We start from the raw sequence: 19,419 nt of genomic DNA, 5'->3' as shown, positions 1-19,419 counted from the left end.
GAATGAAGTTTCCCACTTGTCCTAACACCTCTGGGGAGCTGAGCTCACATCTAATTGCGTCTTGGACATTCCTAGATGAGAAAGAATTGGAGTGGCCTTTGGGCACTTCTTTAGCATCTAGGACCCGAATAGCACTTAATTGCTCTCTGCATTGACATCCTAATCTGTAACAGAAATAGTGTCAAATAGATTCTGGTAACAGAAGCTAAGATGAAAGATTTCCAGGTAAGTGCTTCCATTGAGTTCGTCTTCTATGCTTTCAAAAAGAAAAAAATAAATTCCTTGACAGATTTTGGTTTATATATACAATAAGCTCGCAAGGCCTGAGATTAATCAATGCCCTCTTGTAGAGGCTTGTCAAAGTAAAAGCCAGGTTCCTCTCCTGTCCAGTGCGCTTGCAAGGTTTGCAGGGTGGTAGCTGGAGGAGAGTGAAATTCTGTTCTGGAATTAAAGTTGTTGAAGGGAGAGACTTCACAGTGCAGTACCTAGGTGTACATGGAATTAGTAATAATGGGAAAGAACAAGAACTTCAAAATACTTTTTCTGAAGCACTGAACAGATTTTGATGTGCTCTTTTAAAAGCAGAAAACAGTGAATAAATTTTATTATTGTATGCTTCTATCTAATCCTGCTCTAACTCTTCTTTGAAATGTACTAGTGTTGTCACAGTGCTGTGACCAAGGGATTGTAAAAAAACTAGTTGTCCAAATACAATTTAATCAAGTAAATAATGTTCATAGATTAGTAATTGCCATGCATTAGGTAACCTACCTTCCTCCCCTCTGAGTATAGACACATGTAGTCAGCCTGGCAGCTTCAAATACCCATCAGGCTGCTTAATGCACGAGTCTCAGCTCATCCTGCTTTTGCACAAAATAGGTGGAGAAATGGAAAGCTGTTTTTCTTGTGATTCTGTCCTGTATGGCTACTCTCCCTGCAGCACCCTTTCTTGGGGGGACTTTCTTGGCTCTTGTATCAAAGCTTTAATTTGTACCAGCTCTTGAACCGGTGCAGGTCTCACACTGCTGTGGCTGAGCCTTTCATGGGGCCAGGGATGAGGGGGATGTTAGAGTGAATAGTCCTACTGAAATCAGAGGAAAATACTCTCCTGCCCTGAGCACGCTCACAGCCAGTGCTTGCTGAGGGTAAAAACTATTCTTCTGCTATACGTTCAGCTGTGAGTAGTATACATGTGGGTGCAGACATTTTACCCCAAAGAAGGGCACAGCACATACTCTGCTCCATCTGGTCACTAATTCTGTGCTGTTTAGAAGTCCTGGGTGGTCTTGGTGTCTGGGAGGAAGGAGAGAAGGGCATGCAACGACCTCCTCTCTGCCCAAATGAACATACTGTTTGAATCTAATCCTCGTTTCTGAATAAGTTATTTGTAGATAGACATCTCTGTGAGTTCAGTTAATAGGAATAAGATTTGCAAGTATTTTCATAATTTCAAACTGTTTATGCAATGGAGTCTTGTTTTGAATGGCCATAAAAAACCCCCTAGAAACACTCTTTTTATACACACCAGTGTGCCTTCAAGCTGTTTGCTAGCCCTGACAGGTTTTCCCTCTCATTTTGACTGACTTGATCAATATAATACTTAGTTTTGTTTCTCCTATGGCAATAATAAATAGCATGTTGTAGGTTATTTCTGTTAGGAGAAAATGGGGATGTTATTTTTCTTCCTCTGTGAGCGAAAGTTGTCAAGTTGTGGTGATGCCATCTCACTGGGGCAGCCTTTGCTTGTAAGACGAAGCAGAACTATGTGGCTTTCTCCATCTGCTGTAGTGGGAATGGGTCTGACTCTGACTGTTTGCAGTTGATTTGGAGTAGCTGTGCCATCTGCTGATTTGAATTGTGATGATCTTACTACCACCTGCCATCTGGCTCCAGTGATTTGTTGTTGATTTTTGTTGTTTGTTTTTTTGTTTTTTTGTTTTTTTTTAAGGAATGTTTCCCAGCATATTTTTAGAAACCACCTCTTTTGAATCACTCTTATTTAAAAATAATTAGCTTGCAGCTTGTTAAAACTTTGATCATTAATGGGTGCAGGGGAATAGCCACTTTATACTCTGCAATGTATTTGCAGCAGTGCGTTTTTTTCAGTGTTGTTTTCCTCCATTTTTACAGACCCCTAAAATTTTCTAGTAAAAAATTAGACTTTTGCAATAGCAGCTTTTAAACTCTTGGTGGTAGATAGCTTTTTCTTCATGGCTTTTTGCAAAGTTTTTAAGAGAAATCTGTAGAAAACCAGTAATTTATGGTGCTAAACTGTATTATGTTTCTGTGAGAAGAAAAGGGAGAACTTCGTTCCTCTCAGCTCTTTAGCAACTGTGGGACATAGCATTAAAATACACTGATAGGCTCCCAGCAGCTCCATCTGTTACAGTAAGGTAGGAGTTGGTATGATTTGCCTTTTGGTGGGAACAGCAATTAGACAAATACTTAAAGTAAATTGTAGATTTTAAAATAAGGTAATTCTGTCTTTGAAAGCTGTTGAAATTCATTGGTTTTACTCCAGTTGTGCCAACCTTCACCAATAAAGAAGAACTGTAGCCCAGAGCACTGATTTAATTTTGACACACAATGAAGGACCACTATCTGGTGTAATGCAAACTTACCCACACCTAAGTGGGATTCAAAGTGGTGGGAGGAAAACCAAGAAATCCTTCATCCTTAGCAACTTTTATTTGTAGTGGGGAGAGACAACTGACATCAAAAGGGGGTCAGGGAGAGTCAAGAGAGCAAAGCAGTTGACTTCTGTTTCCATGCACTTTAGTTGATGCAGTCTGATGCTGCATCAAGTCCAACCATATGGGCGGCATGGTTGAAGACTTACTGACTTTTTGTAGGATGTCTTTTGTTCAAAGTCTATGTTTTTGTCAATTTTATATTTCAGGTACTAGATTTTTTAATTTCTGGTTGCTATTGCTTCTGAAATTAACCTGCTAAAAATCCTTTTCAGTTGTCAAGCCTTTGGATCCAACAAGTATTTTTATAGAGAAAACAAATGGAGGTGGTTTTTCTTCGGCTGATGCATGCTCTGTTTTGTTTAGGTACTGTTGTGGGAGTTGTCCTCTACACTGGAAGGGAACTGCGCAGTGTGATGAATACTTCAAACCCAAGAAGTAAGGTATGGTGAGGAAACAGTCTTATAATAAATGAAAAGGGGCAGAAATTTATCATTTTTTGAAGAAAATCCCTCCAAATGCTGTATGTACACACTATAGGGACAACCTCATAGGAATAATGATTCATATCTTCCAGCCTACTATTTAAGATAGTCACCACAGCAGAACCTATTTCTCCTTAATTTTTGATTGTATTACACATGTGCCTTCTCACTTTTTTAAGTTTGGTAAAACCATTGTTTTATATGGTTATAATGAGATAGTCCCAGTTAGAATAGGAAAGCTTATTTTGCTGTGTTCTTCTATTATAGCAAAGCTAAGACAAGGTGCAGATATGTTTATATTTTCTGCAGCTTTTGGCAGCATGAGTCTTCTCACACCTCTTCATGCATTGCCTAGGTTCCAAAGGATCGAAGTCTTATTTAATAAGCTGGCAACAGTTTTGCTTGTAAATTTAAATATGTTTGTAGTGTTTTAAAAGAGAAGTTGACTAGTGGGGAATGGCTCTTTGGATATGGCAGTTCATTCCCTTTGTGAATATTACGTTGAGCTAACATCTTCATTTGTGTGCTTGAAATGTCTCCCTTTTATTCTTTAGATTGGTCTTTTTGATTTGGAAGTGAACTGTCTTACGAAGATCCTGTTTGGGGCTCTCGTGGTGGTCTCGCTTGTCATGGTGGCCCTGCAGCACTTTGCAGGCCGTTGGTATCTTCAGATCATAAGATTTCTCCTTCTATTCTCAAACATCATTCCCATTAGGTAAGGTGATTGCTTATTCTTCCCAGCAAAATACTGCTTGCTTTGTGTGCTCCTCCACGTTTCTACTATGAAAAAGCACGTAAACTCTTATCTATTCCTCATTTGACAACTAAGCAAATCTAGAAATAGAAATCAAATTACTGTTTCAAACATAAGAATTGCTTTGTTGTTTCTGCTGAATTTGTTCAATGTATTCACACGTACATTGACTCTAACTCAGGCTGTGGATTAGTCATTTAAGGCTCCTTCTCTCAGTGTTTAGGCTACCTGCTTACTTTGATAAGACCAGAGCAAAAAATGGAAAAGGAGGGTTATTTATATAGCATGTAGTGTAGTAGGACCCAATTGCCTTTTAGAGGGGACTGAAACTTTAATATTTAATTGTACTATAATAATGAGTAGATTGTTACTTTCGGTGTAGGTCTGGGATTCATTTCAGTTCCATTTTTAACCTGCTGTCTGCATATCAATCATGCTGTCCTTACTTCCCCTGTGTCCATCTTCGCCTCAAATTATATCTGTTCTTCTCAACATAATTTTATCATCTATCTTTGAATTACAGTACCACTGCAGCAATGCGCAGTCCTTCTCCCCATTTGCCACCCAACCACTGACTTTGAACATACTGCTCCCAAAACACCCTCTTTGGCAGCTCAAATTCAGCGTGGAAGACAAGTCCTTTCATTGCACTTTGGCAGTTCACAATGATTTTTTCCAAAGTTTAACTGGTGATACATTTTCTTTTTCTTTTTCCCTTTCCTCCTGCATAGTTTACGTGTGAATCTGGACATGGGGAAAATTGTCTATAGCTGGGTGATCCGGAGAGATTCCAAAATCCCCGGGACTGTGGTTCGGTCCAGCACTATTCCTGAGCAGCTGGGGAGGATATCCTATTTGCTTACAGACAAAACAGGTATCTGTGTAGAAAACAACAGTTTTGAGTCATGGTATGTTGTTGTTTGGATTTTGTTACCGTTTTGGCCAGCCAGAGAGTATAATGTAAGATTTCTTTGGACTAGAAGAAATATGCATTTCCTGTCACCTTGACAATATGACTTAATCAGTTTTTGAAAAAAAATTTTGCTTTTTTTTTTTTTTTTTGGTTCTGAATGCACTGTAAGTAGGGTAGGACAGGAATATTATGCTACTTCAAAGAACACTTAAAGTGTGCTATTAAACCAAAAGCCGAGGGTAAAAATAAAATTCAAAGCAACTCTTTAGAGTTAGTTTTCAAAGGCAGATGAAGATAGCTTACATGTGCAGGCAGAAACGTACCATCAGTCTGTCTGCTGCTGTCCTTACAGTTTTAAAGTTGAGCTTGAATTCAGAAGGCTGAAGCTGTAATGAAAAGCTTGTCTTATGTAAATTGAATGTCCCACTGAAGTTGTTTCCAGTGTTCTTTGGTTCCAACAGGACCAGAGTTATGCTCTCAGCTCTTGCTGGCATTGACTTTGGGGTGAATCTCATTCTTATTTACTGGCACAGTGATGTGCTCACCTACTTCCCAGGAGAATTGGCCCTCAGGTTTGTTAATACTGTCTTTTTTGCTGGCCTCAGCCTGTGCCGAGAGCCTGGTACAGTGACTGATTCAGCTTCTGGCCCAGTTTCTCTTGAATGTGGGGTACAGCAAGGACGAGAACATGTGGGGAATAGGCATGTTGGTTCCCACTCTATGTCTGGTGCTGCTTCTGTCACAGGAACTCTTACGCAGAATGAGATGGTCTTCAAGCGACTTCACCTGGGAACGGTAGCTTACGGCCTGGACTCCATGGATGAAGTGCAGAGCCACATATTCAGTATATACACACAGGTAGAATTAAATTGCATTTCTTAACTCCTTTGTTCACAAAACAGTTTTCCAGGTCACTAGGCTAATGGTGAATTAACATGGCAGGGATCTGCTTATTAACTATTACTTTTTGGAAAAGTCTGAAGGTCATTGGGTGCTTAATAGATAAATATTACCATGATTGCTTATTACATTCATAGATTGTTTCACATCCACCAGTCTTTAACTGCCACAGCACATGTGCAGATCTGCAAGTGTAAGTGAGTACATGTGCCTGTGTCTTGTTACTGAGGTCTGACTGTAAAATAGCATACTTCTATCTAGATATTCACCACTTACAGCAACCACAGCATTTGCGTTGTTGAAGAATTGGCACTGGGTAGTGTTTAGTGGATTAAGTTGCTGTTTGAAATGCTGCTGTGTACTGGGGCAATAATAAAGGAAGAGGAACTATCAGTACTTGGTAAGCCGTAACAGAGAACAGTATACCAGCATCACTGCTTTAGGCCTGATGGTTAAAAAAGAAGATAGTAAAAGTGGGATTCTTTCACTGATGCACCAGTTATCTTACATGGTGCATAACTGATGACTGCTTTGAGAACTATCTACACCTAAACAAGGCAGCAAAGTCAACATGTGAAGTATATAACAGGAAAATCCTGTTTTGGGAAGTCTTTCCCTTGCATTCCTCTTTCAGTATCATGGGATGAGCCAGCATCTAAAAAGTCTTCATCTCTATTCTTAGACTTTTATTTCAGTTTTGTATGATAACCACATAAAGCCATGTGACTTGTCTGGGTCAGCAAACTGTGTTCCTTAGCATGTTACAATGGACAAGATGCTTATGAATTGAAACTTCATATAGATAAATGCACTTCTTTCGTAAAACAAGTGATGAGGTTTAATTAAGAATATTACTGCCTTTAGAAAAAAACAATCAGCTGTCAGTGGCTGATGTTCCAGCCACCCCTCTGGGTGCTACTTATAAAAGATTTAAGAATTGTCACTAATTATGTAATCATGGAAGCATGATTTTTCACTTTCTGTTAATAACCCTTCTCTCAACTGCAGCTAGAAATAATTTTTTTGTGACTTACTGATGTTTAGATTTTTTTCTTTTGTAAAATGTGATTCCAGAGATGCAATCTGGACACGTTAGTGATGGCTTACTACTCCCGTGTCATATGTCAAGCATATTCATTTCTCAATAGTTGTGGAATTGCTTCATTCCTACAGAAGCCACAGAAGTAATTTTCAAAGTGCCCATGCTTTTCCTTGCGCATGTACACCCAATGCAGTGAACTGGATTTTTCATGTCACATTGTTTTGCTTTGCTCTAGAGATTTTAGACTGAAGTACACTTTCTACACCTCCCACAAAGTGAAACATGAAGCCAGCATTCTTGCCTGGAAAAAGGCACTATGTACTGTAAATGGGGTTTTTATTTTTGGATTTTGTTCATGGTGGTAAAGATGCACAGCAGGTTTCCTTGGCCTCACTGGTCTGTTTGGTGGCAAAGCTCTTCCCTGGGCAGATTGTTAGGCTGCAGTGTGCTTTTAACTAAGCACATGATAGTTGATAAATACCTGGTATTTTGAGTAATTATCTTTTCTGCTGGCATGTGTCTCAGGTAACTTGTAACTCCTCTAGCCATCTCTCTCTCTCTCCCTCCTCTCCTTTCACAGCCTTCTTAGCATCTGGTTCTTTTGGTGTTGAGACCCTTAAATGACTGAACTGTACTTTAAAAAAAACCCAAAAACCCGAACAACAAAAAAAATCAGACTTCAGCTTTATTTGCCCTCATTTTGTACTCAATCTCCAGAGAAAACTTCACTACTGGTTAATTATTTGCCAAAGCATTCAATATGTGTCAAGAAAGTTTGGGTGACTGACTAGTCCAGTATGTGACTAGTGCTTTATGTCAATCTAAATGCACTTCAGCTGAGGGTTTACTGTTGTTTCATTTGGTTAAAGCCTGTTGCAACAGTGGTGATGAGCAGCAATATTAAACTTAAAAGATCTTACGTGTCCTAATCACTAGAGTGTGGAAAATAGCATATGGAATTACACTGGTAAAGGATATGTCTCATAAGCAGTTTATAATTACCAAGTGAGATTCCTTATAATGAGAAGCATTTGCTGGCAATGATTCATTTTGAACTGTAGTTCTTATTCTTTGCTCTTATTTTTACCATGTTGTGGCCTTTGACCTGGAAGTGAAACTTTTGTCCTCTTGACACTAAAGGTTAACAGAGCAGGAAACTAGATCACTGTGTGTCCCTTCTTCAACCAGGATAATTTAGTAATTGTGCAATTATCTGAAGACTCCCATTCTGATACTAAAAATAGTATTAAAAATTAAATGAATGTAATTAAGATTTTCTAGGTCCATACAAGTCATCTGTTTTCTGGTTTTGGCAGTTATATTCTCTTGCACATGAAACCAAATTGACTCTAAATTTGCAAAGCCACTGGTCTTTTGTGCAGCAAAAAGTTGTTTTACTAAGTCTTCTGACTTTGGTCTTTCACCAATCAGTGTTTAGTGGATCTGCAACACAGCGTCTTTTTCTTAGAGTAATGTTCCAAACACTTAGGTAAATCTTTTGGGGCACTTTACTCCACCAGTAACAATGATAAAGAAGTTGCATTACGCTGGGGTGTGTTCCCAATGATGGTTTGAGTTAAGGTATATGAAGAGTGCATCTCATTCCTGAGAACACAAGAGTCTGCAAAGCTGCTACATATATGGTCTTCACTTGAAGTAAAAACTTAATTTAATTTTTTTTTTTCTGCAATAAGACTTTATTCTGCTCTCATTTTTTATAAGCAATCTCAGGACCCACCTGCTGTGAAGGGCCTTACCTTAGCCACGAAGGTGCGTAAAACCATGAGCAGCCGAGTACATGAGGCGGTGAAGGCAATCGCGCTGTGCCACAATGTGACACCAGTGTACGAGTCCAACGGGGTGACAGACCAGGCTGAAGCCGAGAGACACTATGAGGACTCCTGCAGGGTGTACCAGGCCTCCAGTCCTGATGAGGTCAGTATCCATTTGGGTGTATAAAAATAAAACTATAACCTTGCTTGTTGCTGAAAAAAAAGAATTATTTTGTGAAAATACTCCAGTCTAGTGAAGGGGATAATATTTTAATGCATTTATTGCACTGATAACCCATGAATAGACCATAAGTACCCTCTCAGCTGACGTACTTCAGCCAAACCTGCATCTCTGCCCAAAACTACAGAGCTACATGGTGACTAGTATCTGTCTGTTGTATCAGCCTCTGCATCACAGAGTTTTGCTCATGTTTCTGCAACTTTTGTCCAGGGTATACTTTGCAGTTCAATGCCATGAGTCCCTTTGACCACGTTTGGTAAATTATAGGCAATCTTGTCTTAGTGGGGGAGGACGACACGACTTGTGGGAGGGGGTTAGAGCACTCCCACAAGTCAGCTTGTCCCTGATCTGCAAGGTGTTTGAACTTCCAGACCAAGTGAAAAGTTGTAAATCATGCTGGGTAGCACTTCTAACCCAGGACGCATCCCTTCCCATGTAGATGGGACAGATCAGAGCCTGGTTAATTTCTGCAGAGTGAAGTGCACAAGAGTTTGTCTCGGAGCAAAGCTGTGCCCTGCCAGTTCTCTGCAGGCACCCAGTCCAGCCAGGGCTACATAGGGTGGTACAGTAAAGAGAAACTTTACAGCACTCCAGAGACTTGATGGGGACTTTTACTGAACACTTGAGAGATCAGGTTCAATGCAGGACTTACAATTAAAGTGCTCTTTGCCACCCTCTGCAAAATCTGGGAAATCTAATTAGGGTGTTGTTTCCTTCTGTGACGAAGGCGGGAGGAATAAAATATGGTTTCATGTATTGGTTATGCTTCTTGGATACATCTTCTTTAGAGCAACCAAGGTAAAACAATTTGTTTTCTATTAATTTGTACAATTACACTTGCTCTGTGCCATTGAAAGAGGCTGAAGTTTGAAATGAATCCTACTGATGGTATGAGAGCGTATCACCCATTTGACTACATTCAAAGCATTCTGCCATTTATTGCCCCAAATAAAACAGATTTGCCTCTGATAATAACCTTTTCACCTTTGACATCAGAAGAGAAGCTGGCTTTCTTCATTGTTAGAGGTGTGAAATTGTTTGCATAGAAATAAATCTATTCGTTAGAAGCCCAGCTATGTGAAGATTTTGAGATTGTTGCATGTATTACTGAAAGACTGGCACAGAGTTAGTTTCCACATTTCATGTACATTCAAAATATTCCCTATAGTGTTTTTCTTCCAAAGTAGGCAATTCATTCATTTCATATAATGTGTTCTTGTCTGTACTATACAAAAGCTGCATCTTTGCCCCCCCTCTCCTCCATTGATGTGCCTACAGTGACAACAAGCACTTACTCCTCCCTGGCTTTGGAGCTGGTGAGCAGTGTGCATGCGTGTCCTCTCCCACCACATAATCTAGGCTGGTGTTTTGCTTACCTGCTTTTCTCCTCTAATGTGTTCCTCTCCCCTGTAAAGACAGCTTACAGAAAGCAACTGCCCTTGGATTGAAATGAGTTCTGAATGATTTCCAGATGGTAATTTTTGTGATCTGCATTTAAGTTGGGTTTTTTTTGGTTTGCTTGGGTTTTTTGTTTTTCCTAGAGCATTTACTGGCTTTTTTTTTTTTTTTTTTTTTTTTTTTTGCACAGATCCTCTGTTTATTTACGTATATACTGTGGTATATAGTGAAGTCAGTGATTTTTCTTTTCCTTTTTCACTTTATACTGTTCTGTCTTTAAAATATTTATGCAGCAATTTGTCTCAAATACCCAAGGGATTATTGTTTGTTTATTTTACTATAGCATGATAACTAATCCTTCCAAGATTATCATTTGAATTCATTTTTCCTTTCTTGTGGTGTCTTAAGTAGAGAATTACAGCAGGTTCAGAAATCAGATATGCTTTGCTACACTGAGGAAATCTTGTCTGTAGGTCTTAGATATACAAATATTGTTTAGACATGCTCTGTGTATGTCATACTAGATGGTACAAAATGCAGGATCAGCACAAGTCGAGTCCTTGAGAAGAGAGCGATGCTGTTAAATAACATTCCCTGTAGGGGAATGGCTTTGGACTCCTGTTAAAGCCAGCCTTTGAAATCCTATATCAATAAAATATTGCCATGGCAGGGAAGGTCAGTTTATGAAATGAGTACAAAAACTTGTATTCTCTTTACTTTAACAGCAAGGGTAATTTCTACCAGTTGGCATAGGATTCATTTCCTGTAACAGAAAGCAGGATTTCCTAAATTTGTTTCCTGTGCACGCTGCCATTTAGAAGTCTTGAAGTATCTTTATTCAGATATCGGTTACAGCCTTGGGGCTCTGCAAGCCAGTTGTCAGTTGTAGCCATACAGTAACTAACAGGGGAAATGAAATAGATATAATCTGATCAGAGATAAGAGTGCCTGGGATTCCTGGGCAAACAGTCTTTAACCCTGACAACCCACTGCAGCTGCCAGGACATGAAAGGGTGCACCGATCAATTGGTTTCTGCCTGTTGTCTGTCTGCCTAGGCAACCCTAAATGGGATGTTTGTAGAGCAACTCATGGCACAGAAGGATCAATTTGTCTCTTTAGAATGAAATTTATTAGTCGATATCCACTTCAGTGGTGGCTTAGGTAATTTAATTGTCGGAAAAAGCAAAGTTTGGGGGATAGTGTGCTGAGCTGCTGTAGCTGCTCTGCTTTGTAATGCTCAGATGTGTATCTGACTTGGCCTGGACAGCTGCAAACTCCTGGAGTGCAGTCAGGGAACTGTATTGATTTCCCCTCATCAGTGAGCATGGGCTGTCTTGAAGGTGTTTGAGGGATTTGAAGCCTGCTTTTAAATCTCCTCGGTTTAAGCTGTAAACATATTTTTGCATCTTGAAAGTTTCTCATCTTTTCATTGTGACTGAGAGCACCTCTAGTAATGTGTTTGCACGGCGCAGAGTAAACCTCTTCTGTCTCGCACTGAGCTGGGAACGTGCTCCCTGTCGCGGGGTTCCCAGACCCTGCCAGAAGAGCCATCAGCAGTTTTGTTGCCATCGGTGTTGTCCACCAGTGCCGGGGCACTTCCCAGAGGCTGGGCCCATTGTGTTGCCTGTTCAATGGATACGGTAATTCCAATGCTTTTAGTACATCTGATAGGAACACTTCAAAATTACACCGCTTTCCCTCTCGGTAATTATTCATTAAGCACTATAGAGGCTGGGAAGTGGCATGTTCAAAGGGGTCAGCCCCACTTCCCTCCAGTGTTGAATGCAGTTCACCTGGAGGGCCATTAAAGGCTGACGGGACCCACGCCTGCTCAGGAGCAGCATGGAAAAGGGGGATTTCTTTTATTATTCTTCCCCTTCCATTGACGTACCTCTTTGTGGTCTCAGGACCATCCAAAACAACTGTCATTGCGCAATGCAATGCAGTTAGTTTGAAGCATGTTATGTGCATGACGTAGCACTTCTGACGTGCTGCTCGTCCATTTGTTCCTCTGCGCAAGGCTTTCTTTCAGGAGGTTTAAATGCTTCTTGACATAGGATTTAAAAGAGATGCTGGCAGAGAATGAGGGAGGAGGTGTCTGTGAAAGAAAGTAGCAAAGGAGATGCTTTAATGGGCTGAGCTGGGAGCAGAGATTTGTATCTCCAGACATTTGCAGCTTACCAACGTGGGCAAATCAACAGCCGGCGCTGCGCACACTGAACATCACGTAACATCGTGATGTGAAAAATTCTCAATAATTATTTACTAACCCCAGAGTATTAGAAACCGAAGCTCCATCTCTGCTCTGGGAGACTTTTAGGAGGATTATCTAACTGCACACTTTAATGCACCAAGGATGGCTTGAAGAAACTTTTGAAAAAGATAAGCTTGAAAGAGCCTTTGATTTGTTGTAATCTTTGTGAATAAGCCCACAAAAACTTGCTAATATTAAACCAAATATCGATTCAAATCGATTTAAAGGTCTTTCAAGGCAAAGCCAACTCAACTAATTTTTTTATCTGGTGATTTAAGACTACTCTATGAAAGGAAAAGTTTATTTTAAGTTGTCTTTTAAGCCTAATTGTAGATGAAAGGGAGCTGAATTCACAAAAGATTCTCCAATTAGACACAATTAATATCAATTCATCTAGTAAAATCATGACTCAATGCAAGTATTTATAGGTTCCATTTTTATCTGTATCTTGTGTATGTGATTTCCCAAAACAAATTCCATTTTTGTCTAAGGTATTTGTGGTCACTTAAGGCAGTAAAGGCAGAACCTGAAAGGCACAAGGGATAATTAACCTTCAAGTCAGCAGCAACCATGTGCCCGGCACTCTCATGCCTTTGAAAATGTCACTGTAAAATACTTCCAGTATTTCGTGTCTGTTTGGAGAAAGTATCCCTTGATCCTTTCTGGAGGCCAGTGATATATGGGCTCATGTCAGCTGCTGCTTCCATCCGTTACTGCCAAGACAGCTTCTAGAGTTAAACCCCCGTATCTCAGCAGGCTCAATCTTAGATGGATGTGTCGGCTGAGGTGGGGATTCTGAGGGGATTGTCAGGGAAGCAAAATAAAGGCTTTAGTCTTCTGTCATGACTCTGGTTGTAATCTAGTAAGAGCTTGTAAAGAATTCAATGTTGTAGGTCCTTAAATGCTAGAAGCTGCAATCAAAATGATGGCCATGTAAGTTCAATTTAATGAGATCTGGTGTGTGCCTTGAAAAATCTGGGGTTTGTTTGGGGTTTTTTGTTTTGTTTTGTTTTTTAATGTTTGAGGAGAAGGGGTTTTCTAGGAAGAAGTGTCTGTGAGCCAGCCTTCAGCTGTCTTGCTGTTCGGTACAGAGGCTGAAAGTTGTTGAACTGTTACTACCAAACAGAGTATAACACAGAGCTCATTTTGTTTGTTTTTTTAATATGAATTTTTAATGTGCTCTGCATTAGTGGTTTTGGCTTTGATATTGTAAATCCAAGGTGAGTACATCGTTTTGAATTCTTGATTTCATAAACAGGAAACTGGGAAATAGCACATTCAAAAAATAAGCGTTTATAAAGAGATTTACCTGATGTGCCCAGGCAGAGGTTTGCGCACCCCAGGCCTGGGTGGAGGGTACCTGTGCCCGCCGTTGCTGAAGGGTTTTCCTTCAGGCTGTGGCAGTCAAAGGCAGGGAGCTGACCACCTCCTGCTGAGAGTCCAGGACAGCCCGGCAGCTGAATCAGACAGGAGCTGGGCTGCCCAAACCCCAAAAATACTCTCAGTAAGCTTCTAACCTCAGGAAAAGCCCACCTGAAAGAGCCAGATCGGAGCACCTGCATATATGAAGAGATCCATTCTGTAGCACCGTTAATGACTAATGAACTTCTTTGCAGCCCCCACCTGCTATCCCTTCCCTTCTGGTGCCCCTCAGGGGAGGTATGGCATGGGCTGGCTGCCCTCACCGTGCCCTTCTCCTCTCAGGTGGCCCTGGTACAGTGGACCGAGAGCGTGGGCTTAACGCTGGTCGGCAGAGACCAGTCCTCTGTGCAGCTGAGGACACCGGGTGGCCACATCCTGAACTTCACCATCCTCCAGATTTTCCCTTTCACTTACGAGAGCAAGCGCATGGGGATAATCGTTCGGGTAAGTAGCTTCGCGTACGCTCTCACCTCTTTGTGACTCTCCTGCTAACGCGATATGAAACATAAAACAATTGCTCTCAGCTGTGCTCTTCTTCCTGGCTGAGTTTTGCAGCCTCTTCTACCTCAGGCTGTAAGTTGGTTCTCTGTTTTGAGCTAATAGCATCTCATTGCTGGGTTTGTTTAGCGACACGTCCTTTTCCTTGGCCGTATTTGGCGGTAAGTGCTGTAGGGCCCTGGGACACCTTTAGTTTATTGACCTTTGGTCCCTTGCTCAAAATAATGAAGGAGCCCAAGCTTCAAGCACTTGGGGTGCATGCGTCCTCCACAGTTCCAGCTTCTTCCAGCTCCTTCTTCCCACTCACATTTTTAATTTGTCATGTACTCTGGGGTGGGTTTCTGCCATGCAGCTCCCCATGTAGTTTTGTGCATACATCATCAGGGGCAATGTCAGGTTGGGAACGGGTGTCCAGCCAGGCCATTAGCCAGCACTGCCACCAACTATGGAAGTAACTCCTCGGTGATGCAGTGGGGCCTCCAGGATGGTGCTGGGAAGGAAGAGGGAGCGCGTTTCCCTCTGACTGTGAAACCAAGGGCCCTGAGGACTCTGCAAAACGTTGGGAGAGGGGTTTTGCTACAAGTGTGCAAGGTGGAAGGAGACATAGGTGGGACTGGTGGGACATATGAGAGCTAAAATCTGAGTGTTTTGGTTGTGTCCACTGAACCAAGGCTCAACAGCTTTGATAATCAGCAGAGATGCCATGTTATCTCTCAGGTAAGGCTGTTGTTTCAGGAAATCTTGAAGCCAGCACTGCCACCAAAAGAAATAGTCAAGGTTACCCTGTCCCTGGGACCCAAATTGTGTGTCCCCTCCCACAGTGGCTGACACAGTGAAGAGGAAGAGGAGCTTGGTAGGGGCAGGACTGTTCTTTCCAGGGGAGCAGGAACCAGCAGCATCTCAGGGAAGCTTGAACTGACTTTGAAGCCTTGCTCTGTGTCCCTGGGATTGTCTTTTAATCTGTCTAAAAGTTCTTACCCTTCCTGTCGTGTCCATGCCAGTCATGCTGGCAGAGCTCGGGGCGGCTATACAGTGGACTGGGGCTGTGAGTCGACCCAGGTCATGAGTGCTTTCCTCCCATCAGGGTCAGCCAGGAGCAGGAACCCAAGCAGGTTCATGGGTCCAGCTTACACTGCATCTCCAAAGCGGTTGTGGTGGTACAACAGGGGGCGATGGAGATGGCAGCAAGCAGGCAGGAGGGGGGGATCCTGGACCAATGTCACCACAAATAACTTCAGGATATTGTTAGTGATTTTGTGGAAGTGCTCCCCAGATCTCTGCGAGGCATTGGAAGTCCTCTTGGACCCCATGGAAATACAGCACCACAGGAGGAAGCACTTGTAGCTGCAGGGAAGTGTGGAGGTTTTTTTTTTTTTTTGAGCTGTTTAACAGCACCTGGAGCCATGCTGAGAACACTGTGTCATGAGCAGGGTTTGAAAATAGCTGAGTTGAGGTAAAAGGGTGCATTTATGCAAGTACCTTTAGCAGCAGCAGCAGGCACTGCACACGCTAAATACATGCCCAGCTGAAATTGTACACATAACTTTGTGGTTTTATATACAAATACAAGATCAGACTCTCAGAAAAAAAAATACCTTAAAAAGAAAGAAGAAGAAGAAATTGTGGGTGTTAAAAACATTTGAGATCAATTGTCAACATTATCATCATTAGTTTTCAAGATAGTGCTGGAGAATCAATGTTAGTAAGATAAACAAACCCAGCTATGGTAGGGCACTTCCATTTGTCTGCAAAGCAAACAAGGTGAAACAGTCTGAATATTTCTTTTGGAGATAATTAAAACATCCTTGTTATTTTTTACTGAGAGTACAGACAGATAATTGGTACTAGGAATCTAAAACATGAATATGAAACCTACAATCCAGGGCAAGATATGATTTGTTGTATCATTTCATGGGATCTGCAGCTTTGTTATTTAGGGTGGGGAAAATAAGTAAGATTGGTAGGGATTTTCTTTTTTTTTTTTTTTTAGGGTGTAAAACTATCTTCTGCCTCATGTATTTTAAGTTACAACAGTAGGAGGAGTAGCCTTTGTTTTTAGTTAGAAGCAGTTGGGATCAGTATTGCACATGTGGGCCTCATAGATAGAAGATTAATTTGGTCTGCTTTGTTGGCTGATGTTTGGTAGCTTTACAAATCTCAACTTTTCTGAACCCGTGGAAGAGCACAGCCCATGTCAGAAACGGCACCATGAAGGGATGATGTAAAATGGAGTGATGCAGTGGTTGTATTCAACAACAACAAATATTACAGAGAACTTCAGTATTCCTGTTACCAAGAGATTTGGTGATAAAGATGGAACTGTAATATGTGCAAATAATTATTTTTGCAAACCCATGAAGGACAAACTGTGTTTGATGCAGATTGAAAATGATTAAAGCTTATACAAATGGCTGTATTTGTGTTATCCTACCTGAGTATCATAGAGTCATAGAATGGTTTGGGTTGGAAGGGACCTTAAAGATCATCTAGTTCCGACCCCTCTGCCATGGGCAGGGACACCTTCCACTAGACTAAGTTGCTCAAAGCCCCATCCAACCTGGCCTTGAACACTTCCAGGGATGGGGCATCCACAACTTCTCCGGGCAACCTGTTCCAGTGTCTCACCACCCTCATAGTGAAGAACTTCTTCCTTATATCTAATCTAAATCTACCCTCTTTCAGTTTAAAGCCTTTACCCCTTGTCCTATTACTACATGCCCTTGTAAGAAGTTGTTCTCTGGCTTTCTTGTAGGCTCCCTTTAGGTACTGGAAGGCTGCTAGAAGGTCTTCTCCTGTTGCTCAAGGAACTGCTTTTAAGTTCTGGATCACACATCACAGTACGGTGTAGGGGGGACAAATTTCTATTTCAAGTTGTTCCAGGCTTTGGAATATTAAAACATGCCCAAGGGCAGGAATGTTAGTTGAAGTGGGCTGATAGGCTGAGCTTGTACAAAGTAATCAGTGTGTTAAATCTGTGAATCTAGAGATCCGTCTGAATGCTGTTGAATGTACACAGTCTTCAGTGTTCCCACGAATGTCTCATGCTGCATGGGATAGCTGCAAGAAGTATAGTGCATATCCATTTAAATACAGCAAGTGTAAATTCTTCAGATTCATTATTTTTATAGTGAAAATGATGTGGAGACTTCAGGCAACTTTTTCAAGACCTAGAATAAAAATATTAGCAAGAAAAGAGGGAGGACTAAACAACCTCCCTCCCCATTGCTTAGTATAAGTGCAGACTTTTGATGAGATGCTGTTTTATCAAAGGTATAAGAAGTGGGCTAACCATTGAAGCCAGGGTATTCTTCATTAAATTGAGCTTATATGCTCAGCAGAGAAGTGGATACCCTGAAATTTTCTTATCCAATTGGAAGAGAGTCTTTTTTTTTTCTTCTCTCTCTTTGATTTGAAGCTTATTCCTTTTAAATTATCTGTTATCTATATTCTCCCCTGTTAGAGAAAGGTTTCTGTTTTGCATTTCTGTTTTTAGAATATTACTGCTGGCAAAACCAGCAAAACTCCCACTTGTGGTCAGTGGGAGAAACATCAGGCCCAGATCCTGCCTGTAAATACTGTTAATAGAAGCATTGGCCCCTCTCTGTTGTGCTTGTTAATTGAGTGTCTTTATTTTGCAGCCACTGAGCTGCTGCTAAGCCACTGAAGTCAGCTCCTTGTATACCCTGTGTAGAAGTAGGGTTTGAATAGCAGATGCTGGTTGCCTGGGTATTACTTTGCCATGTTCCTGTATACTCTAAAATAATATCTTCAAGCAGGGTTTTCATTTTCATTTAAAAAAAGGAGAAAAGTTTATAAATAGGTAGTTGTCAAGTAAGATTTTCTTTAATTAAACATACACTTATGCATGTGTAGGCACTTCATTTGGTTTAGTTCCATGACTTGCAAGGTGTTTACGTCTTCAGTGTGTCTTCTAAAACTGTGCTGCTTGTTTAAAAAACAGAAATAAGGGGAGGGAAAGTAGCATGAAGTATCCAAAAGACAACAGACACAGTAAGCAGCTGCGGAGGGGAGAGAGGGAGAAACTGCAGAATGAAACTGCACTCAGGATGGTAGTGAGCAGAATTCAAATGGTAATATTTTCTGCTCAACTATACAGATATTGCCCATTCTTATAAACTGCAATTTTTTTGGCTAGCAGGAGCCATTGTGATCGTCTTGCCAGGCTTCCTGTACAATCTGGGTATAGAGTTTCAGCAAGTGATTCATGCATCCAGCCCAGTAATGTTACTGAAGTCCTTGGCAGAGATGCCTGTCTCCCCTGCTGGTCCTGTCCGCTTTGGCTCCTATAAAAAGATCTCCTTCAACACATAACTTTTAGTAAATAAAGTAGTAGTTAATATTGAAACAAGTAGCAGATGTTGCCTCGTTTGGGATATTTTCGCAATATCTACTTGTTTACTTGTGATCAACTGTCATTTCTGTAGCTGATTATTTCAGTTCTAAGAAGTCTTACTCTACCAAAGCAGCCACTCTTTACTGTACTGTTTACTGACTTACCTTCTTGAAAGAAGGCCTGTTTCTTTGACCACAATATTTTCCATTCTTTTTCTTTGCGTTTTTTTCCCCTTACTCATGTGGAATGATCTTTGTTGTAAAGCAAAGATAGTGCTATTGTCATATCTGGAATTGAAAGAAGCCTTTGAACTGTGGCCAGAGTCAGACCACGGTGGAAAAAGATGCTTCTCCAAAACAATATAACTGGCAAATCTCTGTGTAGATTTATAGTGTGATCTTACCATTATATGAGAACGCACTAACCTCCTATTGAACTCGGTGAGAGGAAATGACTAATGCAAGGAGATAGCTGATACAGTATTTATATTGGACAAAAAATCTAAACTATCTTAAGCCAGTTCTGCAGCACGGGAAGTGGAGTCTTTATTCAGTTTCCTACAGAGATGTTGTTAGACACTTTTTAATCAAATAATTTAATAGATAAACCTTTACCTTTGGCTACTGTCAAAAGTGTTGTGTTTTATTTAAGCAGATTCTAGTTGTTTTGGTAGAGTGACAAGTGTTTTGCTTTGG

The 19,419-nt window shown here is 41.0% G+C and overlaps 1 protein-coding gene across 1 annotated transcript in view; it reads left to right on the top strand.

The window, feature by feature from the left end:
* The window catches only part of ATP9A (ATPase phospholipid transporting 9A (putative)), a 65,810-nt gene that overhangs the window by 27,014 nt on the left and 19,377 nt on the right, over positions 1 to 19,419 (top strand). The window contains exons 10-15 of the mRNA XM_075019526.1: positions 3,057 to 3,133; positions 3,730 to 3,890; positions 4,661 to 4,803; positions 5,588 to 5,700; positions 8,507 to 8,719; positions 14,155 to 14,316. Of these exons, the coding sequence (XP_074875627.1) occupies positions 3,057 to 3,133; positions 3,730 to 3,890; positions 4,661 to 4,803; positions 5,588 to 5,700; positions 8,507 to 8,719; positions 14,155 to 14,316 (869 nt within the window). The remainder of the gene's footprint in view (positions 1 to 3,056; positions 3,134 to 3,729; positions 3,891 to 4,660; positions 4,804 to 5,587; positions 5,701 to 8,506; positions 8,720 to 14,154; positions 14,317 to 19,419) is intronic.

Source organism: Buteo buteo, chromosome 2 (assembly GCF_964188355.1).
Source record: "Buteo buteo chromosome 2, bButBut1.hap1.1, whole genome shotgun sequence".
Classification (NCBI taxonomy): Eukaryota; Metazoa; Chordata; class Aves; order Accipitriformes; family Accipitridae; genus Buteo; species Buteo buteo.
This window is presented reverse-complemented; position numbering and strand designations above follow the sequence as displayed.